Source organism: Sphaerodactylus townsendi, linkage group LG03, assembly GCF_021028975.2.
Source record: "Sphaerodactylus townsendi isolate TG3544 linkage group LG03, MPM_Stown_v2.3, whole genome shotgun sequence".
In the NCBI taxonomy this organism is placed as follows: Eukaryota; Metazoa; Chordata; class Lepidosauria; order Squamata; family Sphaerodactylidae; genus Sphaerodactylus; species Sphaerodactylus townsendi.
Window position 1 is genome coordinate 151,775,352 of NC_059427.1, and position 12,885 is coordinate 151,788,236.

At 46.3% G+C, this 12,885-nt stretch overlaps 1 protein-coding gene across 1 annotated transcript in view; it reads left to right on the top strand.

The window, feature by feature from the left end:
* The window catches only part of PLXNB3 (plexin B3), a 78,319-nt gene extending 71,139 nt beyond the window's left edge, over positions 1-7,180 (top strand). Inside the window, 4 exon segments of the mRNA XM_048487500.1 lie at positions 69-133; positions 1,433-1,508; positions 3,512-3,586; positions 6,450-7,180. Of these exon segments, the coding sequence (XP_048343457.1) occupies positions 69-133; positions 1,433-1,508; positions 3,512-3,586; positions 6,450-6,554 (321 nt within the window). The 3' untranslated portion in view covers positions 6,555-7,180.
* Positions 7,181-12,885: the final 5,705 nt, after the last annotated feature.

Sequence of the window (12,885 nt, forward strand, 5' to 3'; positions counted from 1 at the left end):
GTGCATAGAATTTGGGCACAATTCTTTTAATCACAAGTTCTTACTTTTACTTTTTTCTTCCTTCTCAGGACTCACCAGTTAACAAACTGCTCTATGCCCGGGAAATCCCACACTACAGACAGATGGTAGAGAAGTGAGTATTTGTGTTCACAGGCATGATGCACACAAGAAAGGTGAGGGGTGGAAGGGAAAAGGGGGCGGGGGAGTAGAAAACTAGACTTGTGAGAGCCACAGCTTCCCAAGGCCGTATCCAGGACTGTGCATGCTCTTGATTTTAATGCCAGCAGAGTTCTGCAACCTGAATAAACAATTTACATGATTCGTCTTTCCGTGCATAATTCTGCCCATGTTGGGAGCGCTGAGGGAATGATGAAGCCCCATCTCCTGGGAAGCCTAGTTGCTGTGTCCACCCTGGCCACCAGGGGGGGTGGGGGGCAGGGTTGCCAGATGTGGGTTGGGAAACTCCTGAAGATTTGGGGATGGAGCCTGGGGAGGACAGGTACTTCAGCAGAGCACAGTGCCGTAGAGGCCGCCCTCCATCAGCCTTTTTCTCCAGGGGGACTGATCTCTGGAGTCTGGAGATGTAATTACAGGGGATCTCCAGCTCCCTCCTGGAGAATGGCATTCCCAATTCATAAGAACATAAGAAAGAGCCTGCTGGATCAGACCAGAGTCCATCTAGTCCAGCACTCTGCTACTCGCAGTGGCCCACCAGATGCCTTTGGGAGCTCACAGGCAGGATGTGAAAGCATTAGCCTGCTGCTGCTGCTGCTGCTGCTGCTGCTGCTGCTGCTGCTGCTGCTGCTGCGGCGGTGGCGGCGGCGGCGGCGGCGGCAGCGGCGGCGGCGGTGGCGGCGGCGCACCTGGTCTGCTAAGGCATTTGCAACCTCAGATCAAGGAGGATCAAGATTGGTAGCCACAGATCGACTTCTCCTCCCTAAATCTGTCCAACCCCCTTTTAAAGCTATCCAGGTTAGTGGCTATCACCACCTCCTGTGGCAGCATATTCCAAACATCAATCACACGTTGTGTGAAGAAATGTTTCCTTTTATTAGTCCTAATTCTTCCCCCCAGCATTTTCAATGAATGCCCCCTGGTTCAGCCTTTGTTTCTCGGCCAAGTAATGCCCAGGTGCCTGACTGGAAAGCAGCTGAAGTCGAGCAGGAGGAATACATCAGAATGTGCCAGTTGCGCAATCTCTCCCCTTGCTGGCATTCTCAGGTCTCTTTATCACAAATCTCACAGGCTTCTGCACTTTGCATAAATGGTTTTTGTGCTTCTGATGAGGGAAGAACTTGCTCAGACTAAGGAACTGAGAAACAAAAGTAATCTTTGTCAGACATTCTTTTCCCAGCCTCAGTGGAGATGTGGTTAAAGGGCTGTATCAGCTCCCCACTGACCTTTCCTTCTCTCTCCTGCTGCTCTGACTCAGGTATTATGCGGATATTCGACAGACTGTTCCTGCCAGCTACCAAGAAATGAACTCTGCCCTGACAGAACTCTCAGGGGTAAGGGACTTCTCAGGGGCCCTTTCCACACAAATCACCTGAAACATTTGTTAAAATGTTTTTGATCCCCCACATTATCACAGTGTTCATTCGCACTCACCCCCTTTGAAACGATTAATGGCTGCCATGAGGGGTTTCCCTCCCTTTTTGAGTTATTTGTAGAATCAATGCTTCCTAGCTGCGATTCTCTACAGCAGAGGTATTCAACTCTGGTGCTTCAGATGTTCATGGACTACAATTCCCATCAGCCACTGCAGGAGCTGATGGGAGTTGTAGTCCATGAACATCTGAAGCGCCAGAGTTGGACATCCCTGCTCAACAGCTACAATGATTCAAAGATTTTACCCTCCTCCAAAAATGCTTTTTAAAAATAAAAATAGGCAAGGAGGGAATGGAGTGAGCTCAGGAACGTAGTAAAATTGTGCTGGGGAGGAAGTTTGGGGACAGCAGACAAGCATGGAAAATGACAGTGGGAAAGATAAAACATGGTAAATATGATTGCACAGTAAGGGAAGACATCTTGAAAACATTTCAGACTAAAATGGTTTTGAGGCTACAAATGAAACCTTTTTGGAGTCAAAGGGAGAAAAACAACAAGGAACTCCATGGAAGAAGCGTTTTATTTCCTTCTTCAAAACATTTTAAAAAGTTTGAGTGGAAAGGGCCTCAGTGCACTTCTAGAACCATAATGGTATTTGGGCAAGGGAGAATAATTCCCTCACTGCGTATGAACCACTCAGCTTCTCTGGCTTCTCTGGCTACAAGTAAATCAATATAAATTTTAATCTCTGGAGGAAGCCAGTTAAATACTGTAGCCTTCATGAGGGCGTGCCTCAGGCAACTGCACAGACTCTCCACAAACAAAGTGATATGTTGATCTTTTCAGCGGAAGATGTGCACATTGAGCCATTCCAAGCATTTCACAGGTGGGATGCAAGACACCTTGCAAAAAAACTTTTAAAAGGGCTTGAAGAAGGGCTCCTTGAGTCCCAGCCATTTGCAAGACACGAGCCGTTTGCAAGAGGTATCCCTCTCATGCCAGATCCACTAAAGTTAAGAGGGTTCATGGTAGCCAGTAGGAAACCGCTTTTGAAGCCTGTATGGAGCAGCTCTGGGCCAGCCTGCATCTTCACCAGGATTTGCTCTGCACCAGTGGCTAAGAACAATTAAATATAGTTCAAATAAAATAATATTTATCTCAAGAATGTCTCCCCATTTCTTCTGTACATTTAATGCTATATTTGTATTCAAAATTACAAAATAATATTTCTATTGATAACTCAAATGTGACACATAACAGTTGAGTAAAGACCATCCCAAAAGTATTACCGTTTGAGCCAACTTGCAAACAGGGAGTCTGTACATTTTGTTGGAAGTACTTTGCCTGTAGTTTTTATAAGCAGAAAATCTCAACCTTTGTGTGTTGAAATATTTTGGATGATTTCTACCAAACTGTCATGTGTCATATCTGAGTTATCATTAGAAAGATAATTTTGTCGTTTTGAATGCAGATGTTGCATTATAGTTACAAAAAAGAGACGTGGAGACATTCTTGAGATAAGTATTATTTTATTTGAACTGTGCTTAATTGTTAGCCATTGGCGCAGAGTGGTTCTGTAACTAACTTCAGGTGCACTTACCCCCACTTATTTAGGATGGTTAACCAGGATTTGGTTTTTTAGTATGCAGCAGAAAAGTGCCCTGAAATGCAACTCCTGCAAGTTCTGAGGAGTGCCCTGGGAACCAAGAGTTTGTGTGTGATTTTCCTGCGGTATCCAGATAGCCACCCAGCACAACTCGATGTCGGATTTGCGCCTGGGACCCTAGTCAGACGCTATATGAATTTCTTTTTAAAATCTGCAGTGGTTACTTTTGTCAGAGCCATATGGCTGTTAAGCATTATGGAAATTTATACTTAGATGTTTTGATCTAGAGGAATTTTGCAACAGGATTTTTAAAAAACATGTTTAATGTTTCTTCCCCCTTGCAAAACATCTTGACAGAAATATTCTTCTGACCTCAATTGCCTGGTTGCCCTGCAAGAACTTTACAACTACATTAACAAGTACTATGACCAGGTATGTGGATGAAGTTCTCGTTACTTTAGAAGGGTGTTCTGCACGGGGACAGGCCCGTGTGATTTCCCTATTGATGATACAGGTGCTGATATAGAACAACACTGTTGGGGCAGGGGCGGAGCGAGGGGAAATTGCGCCTGGGGCATGCACATGATCTGCACCCGTGCCACGGCACCCCAGAACGCCCCTGCCATGCCCCTGCTGCAGCACGCGCCCGGGGCGTTGCACCCCCCCATCCTGTTGACACTATGCCACTGTATTGGGGCTTCCATATGGGCAGGTTTCCCCTAATTTTCCCTTCCCTAATCCCCTGGAAACATTGCTTTCACAGGAGTCAAAATACCAAAAGTGCTAAACCTTGGCTATGTAAAAATCACAATTTATCCGATTATGCATACATTTTCAAAGCATGCAAACCTACAAATGTAAACGTACAAGTGAAACAGAAAGCGGCAGAGCCGGCAATAAGCACAAGGCCTTCCCAGCATCCAAACAGAGAGTCTCAAAATGAGGAGGGCACAACAGTCCCAAGTGAGTGGTGTTGAAAATCCAACCCAGGATGAGTTCTCAGGTATATACTTGTTTTTGTGGAATAGCCATCCACTTCTTCAGCATATATATTGCACTGTGCCCTTCTTATTTATGGAACAATTGCATGTATTTAGTAATGAATCTGCCTTGATGTGTTCCATACCAGCCAGGGTAAAACGCGTTTACGCTTGTGTGTTTACATGCTTTGAAAACTTATTTATAATTGGAGAAATTATGATGGTTACACAGCCGAGGATTAAGGCCTTTGGTATTTTGATTGCTTTGTGATTGCCCTTTATCTATACGTTTGTATTGGTGGAGCATTGATCTCAACCCATCTGTACCACAGCATCTTTTTTTTAGTTATTCTTACAAAAAACAGGCAATTGAATATTTATTTATTTATATGTTCGATTTCTAAACCGCCCTCCCCCAAAGGGCTCAGGGCGTGCACAACATAAACTATAAAAACATTAAAACTATTACAATTTAAAATCATTTAAAGCCCCAACAATAAATATTAGAGGAACTTCAGCTATAAAAGATGGCGATAAAACCCCTACCCCACCCACCAGGCCTGCTGGAGGCCAGGATCAAATGGGGTCTCAATTAACCTGGCTGGCCAAATGCCAATAGGTTCTCCTCTGACAATCAGAGGGACCTAGCAGGGCAATATGGGGAGACACTGACATATTGTCATAACCATCCATCTTGCATATCCTCTGAATTCCCGCCTTTCATTTTTTTAAAAAGTAAGCCTTTGTCCTCTTTCGTTGTGGACAGTATGGTGTTCCCCATTTCTGCATACGGTTGTGAAAGCTGGATAATGAAGAAAGCTGGCAGGGAGAAAATTGATTCATTTGAAATATGGAACTGGTAGATTTGAGTCCAGTAGCACCATAGAGACCAGCAAGATTTTCAAGGTGTGAGCTTTCCAGTACCAAATCTGTTTTCATCAGATATTCAAAATGTGGTGTTGGAGGAGAGTAATGTATTGTCGAAGGCTTTCACGGCCGGATTCAACTGGTTCTGGTGGATTTTCCGGGCTGTGTGGTTGTGGTCTGGTGGATCTTGTTCCTAACGTTTCGCCTGCTTCTGTGGCTGCATCTGTGGCTGGAAGATGCCAGCCACAGATGTAGGCGAAACATTAGGAACAAGATCCACCAGATCACGGCCACACAGCCCGGAAAACCCACCAGAACCAGTTGGAGGAGAGTGTTTTTGACATGGCCCATCAAACAGACAATGTGAGCCACCTCTAGAGATCAAGCAAGCCTGAATTCCCCCTAGAAGCTAAAAATGAATAAAGTGAGGATGGTGTACGTTGGTTTCATCACAAGAAGACAGGACTCACTGGAAAAGACAATAAAGCTAAGAAAAGCTGGAGGCAGTAGGAAGAGAGGAAGACCCAAAATGAGATGGATTGATTCAAGAAAGGAAGCACCTTCAGTTTGAAAAACAGGACCCAAGCTGTTAAGGATAGGAGGGTTCTTAAGAGTTGCTCAAAGGTAGTTTGCCATTGCCTCCATCCATGTCACAGCCCTGATATTCTATGGAGTCTCCCTTCCAAAATACTAGCCAGAGCCATCCCTGCTTAGTTACTGAGATCTGACCAACTCATACTAGCCTAGGACTATCCTGGTAAGGGTGTAGTTGTACAATTTGGAGGTAATTAAGTCACAGAGTCACCATAGGTCAATGACTTGACAGCACCTAACACACAAGGAGAAAGAAGAATCTGTGCAAAAAAAAGGAGTTAGGGACCTTTTGAAAAAATGAGCTGAGTAATGGTATGATGGTATTCAGCTGCTGATGAAAAGCTGTGTGGGTGGGATGGCCATTGCTGGCAGTGGGATATGGCCAAGGCTGACACAGAGGTGGGGCTGGGAAAATCCAAAGTTTCCAGCCTGCATGGCAGCCAGGTACGCTTTGCTGAGATGATTTGCCAAACTTTGCAGCCAAGTGGGCATGAAAAAGGTTTGAGAAAAGCTGGGGGAATTTAATTGGTACATAAACACTCCACAATGCCGTGCTGAAGCGGGGTGGGGGGGAGATTTCCCAACAGAATATCACATGAGCCATGTCAGAATTGTAATGGAGCAGGATAGGCAGAGAGAAATAAACCAACTGCTCTGCGTAGGAGGAAGAGGGACGGAGATGCATCTATCCCACAGGTGTCAAACTCGCGGCCCTCCAGATGTTATGGACTACAGTCCCATCGTCCCCTGCCAGCATGATTTCCAGCCCCTGCATAGGCAGCCGGAGAGGAAGAGACCTGTTGAAAGGTGTCTGGGAAACTGGCACAGTGACCTGCTATTGTGCCTTCTTGCAGATTATCAGTGCGCTAGATGAGGACCCGTTGGGCCAGAAGATGCAGCTGGCCTATCGTCTGCAACAGATCGCAGCTTTGGTGGAGAACAAAGTGACTGACTTGTGACACACGCACCTGGAACCGCACCTTGCCCAAGGAGGCGGTGACTGATCAAGGGGCCCAGGTGGACTCGGCTAGAAGGCTCCCTGTTGTCAGCCAGCAGATGTGGTCCTTTGCCTTTGCCCCCCAGTGCCTTAACCACATAGATGATGCTGGCCTCTTTCGAACTCGGTGCTCACTCACTCGTTCTCTTTTTAAACTAGCTGCAAAGGGAATCCTCCCAGACCAATACACTGGCTTTGTAAATAGACCAAGGGTGTATTTATTTCTGTACCGCTCTCTGAGGAGGGTGTCGGCGGCTTTCTCCTTCCTGTGGGGGGACAGTGAGAGGAACAGCAGCTCTTTTTTTACCACTGTAGGGTCTAGGAGTTGGGGATTTAACTGCCCCTCCCATTTCCTAGACTCTCCTTTCCCCCCTCCTCAATTTTCAGGCCAATAATGCACTAATGTTGGGGTGGTGATTCCCATTTCCTCTGTACAACAGAGTCTAACCACTCCTTTTTAACGCTCCCTCTCATCTCTTTTTAACTCCCCCTTCTCCATTATATGTATATATGGAGCTCTGTGCTCCTGGATTGTATTTATTTTAACAAGATTTTGGAGAATTAAAAACAAAAACACTTTTCACAAAAGCCCCCGATGTTTGCCTGGTTTACTTTCAGAAACCAACTGTTGAAGAAACAGTGGGGGGTGGGGAGGATTTGAGGCTCAAGCAGACAAGATTCTGGACTGGTCATCCGTGCTGGTAACGGTAATGAGGGAAAGGGGGCTTTTAGGAATTGGGGTCCGAAACTGTCTCCCTCCAATTGGCAGACTCACACGTGTTAAAAAGCTAAGGAACTGCCTGTATACACACTACAATGAAGGCTGTGTGTATCTGTTCCACTGTGTTGTGCAATCACAGGATTCATAGGGTTGCCACCACCCCCCTGAGCATCAGTGGTGATTGGAGGGTAGGAGTTGATAGACCCAGGTTAGGAAACTCCTGGAGATTTGGGGATGGAGCCTGAGGAGGACAGGTACCTCAGTGGGGCACGAGGCCCACAGAGCATCCCGTGTTCTCCAGGGGAACCGTTCTCTGTAGGCTGGAGACAAGCTGTAATTCTGGGGGATCCGCCAGTCCCACCTAGAAGCAATATCTATAGCAAGGGTCTGCAACCTGTGGCTCTCCAGATGTTCATGGACTACAATTCCCATCAGCCCCTGCCAGCATGGCCAATTGGTTGCAGACCCCTGATCTATAAGAATAAATATTGCTTCTTAAATGCAATTTTACTGGTCCTTATGACTGCAGAGAGAGGTTTGTAAGTCTTATCAGGCACACACCCCCCCCGAGGTGTCTGAGCATGTTGCCTAGGCTAGATTTTCCTCTAAATAAACCCATGACCCATCTCATGATTAGGAAAACAAACAGAACAAATTGTGTAAAATAGGCCAAAACAGATCCATTTGCTGAATAGGCATAATTTTACATATAATCTGCAGATTTCAGCTTTGCTTTTCACATAGTTTTGTTGGGGTGTTAGTTTAGTTTATTCAATTTATATCCCGCCCTCCCCCAAAGGGCTCAGGGCAGCGCACAATAGTATCAGTTACAATATCAATATCAGGAATATCAATACTAGCAAACATCAATAAGCATCACAATATACAAGAAAAAATTATGGGCAATAAAGTCAACAAAATAACAAGTCACAATATTGTACATTACAAGGTCAGTATCGTAGATTACAAAAGATACAACCACACAAAATTTATCAATAACATGACCCATTAGCATATAATGTAACAGTATCAGCAAAATAGCAACAATCATGATATATACATAGCTAAATACCAATGGATATCAATAACTAGTACACAATAACATGCCAATATCATTAATTAACAGAACATCAATAATCCTAGCCCAGTGATGGCGAACCTTTTTGAGACCGAGTGCCCAAATTGCAACCCAAACCCCACTTATTTATCGTAAAGTGCCAACCCGGCAATTTAACCTGAATGCTGAGATTTTAGTTTAGAAAAAAATGGTTAGCTCCCTCTTCCTCCGCCCCACCCACTTGAGCAGGGGCCAGCCTGCTGTGTAGCCTCCAGCAAAGAGTCCTGTGCACATCTCTCTGTGCCTCTCTAGCATCTCTGCCTCCTCTGCCACTCGGGCAGCTTGTGCCACCGAGCACAGGTGGCACCAGGCCCGCCAGCTGAGTCCCTTCCCTGCTCACCTGCATGGATGCTGGCACATACGTGCTCAGTGGCCCAGGCCAGCCTAGATGTGTGTGTGTGTGTGTGTGTGTGATTTTCCGCCCCCCACATGACCAACTCTGTGTACGCGTGCCCACAGAGAGGGCTTCGAGTGCCACCTCTGGCACCCGTGCCATAGGTTCGCCATCACTGTCCTAGCCCCATAATAACAGTCTATAGCAATGGTAGGGTAATTAGTAAGCCCAGCAACTAACCTAAAAATAAGAGCAACCACTAAGCTTAGTACATAGACACACTACCCTAACACTAATCCTATAAACTACTAATAATATAACAACATTTCTACCTAGCAATGCAAGAGTTGAATTAACTGACCTAATCAAACGCTCTAACAGCTGTGAGCACCAACCCCCCCCCCCCGTCATATGCTCAATGATAGCAACGCTGAACACTGTTCTCCATGGGACATGAGGGAGGTAGTGTTCTTATCTGATATATCAGGGTTGAGGTGGGGCTAATTCAAATCTTCAGTACTCTGTGAACCATGAGTGGATTTAGACAACTCCGTTTTCCCACCTCTGAAACTTATTCATGAAGATCAAAGTGTAGATTTTGCACCGTATCCATGACACATGTTAGTTCACATTGTTTCTAATTTTGGGCCAGGTGGTGAGACTTTCCTCCTCTTATTTCTCCTGTATTGTTGTTCCCCATAGGGGAACAATCGTCATCTTTGTTGAATGACAACTGGAAGCAGAAATCTATTCCTACATTTGACACAAATCAATTCCCACTCTACTGGTTGGGAAACTGATCCCAGGTGATTTGTCTGGGGCAGGGCACAGCAAATCCCTGACTAAGGCCTTTTTTACATGCACAGCTTGTCACAGATTTCCCCGCAGGTTGAATCGTGTGGCTTGTAAATGCTTTCTGGGAAATCATTCCACACACAACCTTCCTGAAATAGTTTTGGCAGTTTCCCCCCTTGTCATTTCAGTTGTATTTATTTTGCATGGTACTCATAGAATCATAGAGTTGGCCATCAAGTCCAACCCCCTCCCATGCAGGAACCATCAAAGCACCCCTGACAGATGGCCATCCAACCTCTGTTTAAAAACCTCCAAAAGAGACTCCACTACACTCCAAGGAAGTGTATCCCATTGTCAAACAGCCCTAACTGTCAGGAAATTTCTCCTGATGTTTAGATGGAATCTCTTTTCCTTCACCTTGAACCCATTACTCCTTGTCCTAGTCTCTGGAGCAGCAGAAAACAAGCTTGCTCCCTCTTCAACATGATATCCCTTCAAATATTTAAACATGGCTACCATGTCACCCCTTAACCTTCTCTTTGCCATACTAAACATACCCAGCTCCCTAAGTCTCTCCTCATAGGGCATGGATTCCAGATCTTTTACCATTTTGGTCGCCCTCCTCTGGACCTGTTCCAGCTTGTCAATATCCTTCCTGAATTGCAGTGCCCAGAACTGAACACAGTATTCCAGGGAGGTCTGACCAATGCAGAATAGAGAGGTACTATTGCATCCCTTGATCTAGACCCTACTATTAATTTATCCCGGAACTGACTTTCTTGGCTGCCACATCACACTGCTGACTCATGTTCACTTGTGGTCTACTAAGATTCCCAGATCCATTTCACATGTAGTGTTGTCAAGCCAGGTGTCACCCATCCTATATATGCACATTTCATTTTTTTTCTGCCTAAGTGGAGTATCTTACATTTATCTCTGTTGAAGTTCATTTTGTTAGCTTTAGCCCTTCTCTCCATCCTGTCCTGGTCATTTTGAATCCTGACTCTGTCCTCTGTACCCTTCCTATTTTGGGGTCAGTGCAGATTTGATTAACACGCCCCCTATTCTATCATCCAAGTTGTTGATAAAATATTGAATCGCACTGGGCCCAGGACAGAACCCTGTGGCACCCTATTTGTCACTTGTCTCCAGGATGAAGATGAGCCATTGATGAGCACTCTTTGGGTTCATTCAGTCAACCAATTGCAAATCCATATTACAGTAGTATTGTCCAGTCCACATTTTACTAGCTTACTTACAAGGATGTCATGGGGCACCTTATCAAATCTTTACTAAAATCTAGGTATACTACATCAACAGCATTCCCTTCATCTACCAAGCGTGTCACTCTATATATATAAAAAAAGATTAGTCTGGCATGACTTGTTTTTGAGAAACCTATGTTGACTTTTAGTGATCATACTGTTCCCTTCTTACACTAATGATCTGCTCCAGAATCTTTCTTGGAATTGATGTCAGGCTGACTGGACAGTAATTGTTTGGGTCCTCTTTTTTCCGCTTTTTGAAGATGGGAATAGCATTAGCCCTCCTCCAGTCCACTGGGACGTCTCCTGTTCTCCAGGAGTTCTCAAAGATTATAGCAAGTGGTTCTGAGATTACTTCTGCCAGTTCTTTTAATACCCTGGGATGTAGCTCATCAGGGACTGGAGATTTGAATTCATTTGGGGTAGCCAGATATCCTTGTGCCACCTCTTTATTTATTCTGTGTTGAATTTCCCCTACTGTATCTTCTGTTCTATTTTCCCCTGGATGAGCACTGTTTTCTTTTTGAGAAAAGACCGAAGCAAAAAAAGTGTTAAGTAGTTCTGCCTTTTCTTCTTCCCCTGTTAGCATTTTGCCATCTTCTCCATTCAGTTACTCTATCCTATCTTTTTTCTTCCTTTTGCTACGGACATAACCAGAAAAGCCCTTTTTGTTGTTTTTCACTGCTCTGGCAAGCCTCAGCTCATTGTGAGATTCAGCTTTTCTGACTTTCTCCCTTCACATACTCGCTATTTGTTTGAATTCCTCTTTGGTGATTTCCCCCCTTTTCCATTTCTTGTACATGTCCTTTTAAAATCTTAGCTCAGTTGAAAGTTCTTTAGAACTTTAGACATCCATGCTGGTTTCCTTAGACACCTCCCATTTTTCCTTGTATTGGAACTGTTTCAAATTGTGCTTTCAATACCTCACTTTTAAGAGATTCCAATCTGTGGCGTTCCCCCTGCCCCGCCTGCAGCCCGGGCTGGCAAACCGTCCCTCCGTCCCTAACCGAGGTGATGGGCCCCTCGTCAGTGGCCCCGGTCTTTGGGGTCTTCACTGCCAGCTGCCGAAACCACAGGGTGGCTGCCAAGGGAGGAGGAAGAGGGTCCTCCTCCCGCTCTCCTGCGCCGCCCCTCGCCCTACACCCGGTTGGGGCCGGCTGCCCCTGCAGAGTGCAGAGCCCACTCTCCCCTGGAGCAGCCTCCCATTCCCCTCCTTCACCTCCCTTTCGCGCCTCTCTCCCTCCTCCGCTCTCACTCTCCCTCCTTTCTCTCCCTGGACTTCTCTCTGTTCCCTCAGCCTCCTTTCCACCTCTCTCTCCCTCTCTGTCTCTCTTGTCCCACGTCTGTCTCCCCCTCTTCTCCCAGCCTTCCTGCCTCCCTCCCTCGGACCCGTTGCAGTGATCAGCTAGCGCGCCCTTCCCACCTCCCTCCTCTCTTAAATAGGTTCCCCCTCTGATTGGGGCTGTTCCCGGCCTCGTCTTCGGCCCGTCCGTCGTCTCCCGTCCGCCTCTCCAGCCGCAGCTGCGCTGCGGTCTCGCCGGTCGTTGCCGGCTCAACCAGCCGCAGCTGCGGCGTACTGCCTCCCGTCCGGCTGGCCTCCTTGCCCGCGCTCTCCTCGGCGGGCCGGCCGCTGCCGGGTCCCGCCGCCGGCCTCCCGCTGGCCCCGCCTCCCGGCCGGGCGAGTCCGGGGCAAGCCGACGCGGCAGTCGCGGCGACCCCCGGACACAATCCATCATGTACTCCCTTCTCTTTTAGTATTTTTAACCATGGGATCACACCCAGTAGTTTCCTAAGCTTACTGAAGCCTGCTTTCTTAGGATGTGTGTCTAACTACACTTAGTATCCCCTTTCCACAGTATAACAAACTCCAGGAGAACATGATCACTCCCACCTAAGAATCCTACCACTTCCACTCCACTAATCAGGTCATCATTATTGGTTAGAAGCAGATCTAAAATAGCTGTTGCTTGTTGCTTCTTCCACCTTCTGGACCATGAAACTGTCTGCAAGGCAAGTGAGAAATTTGTTGGGCCTGATAGATTGGCAGAGTTTGACTCCCAA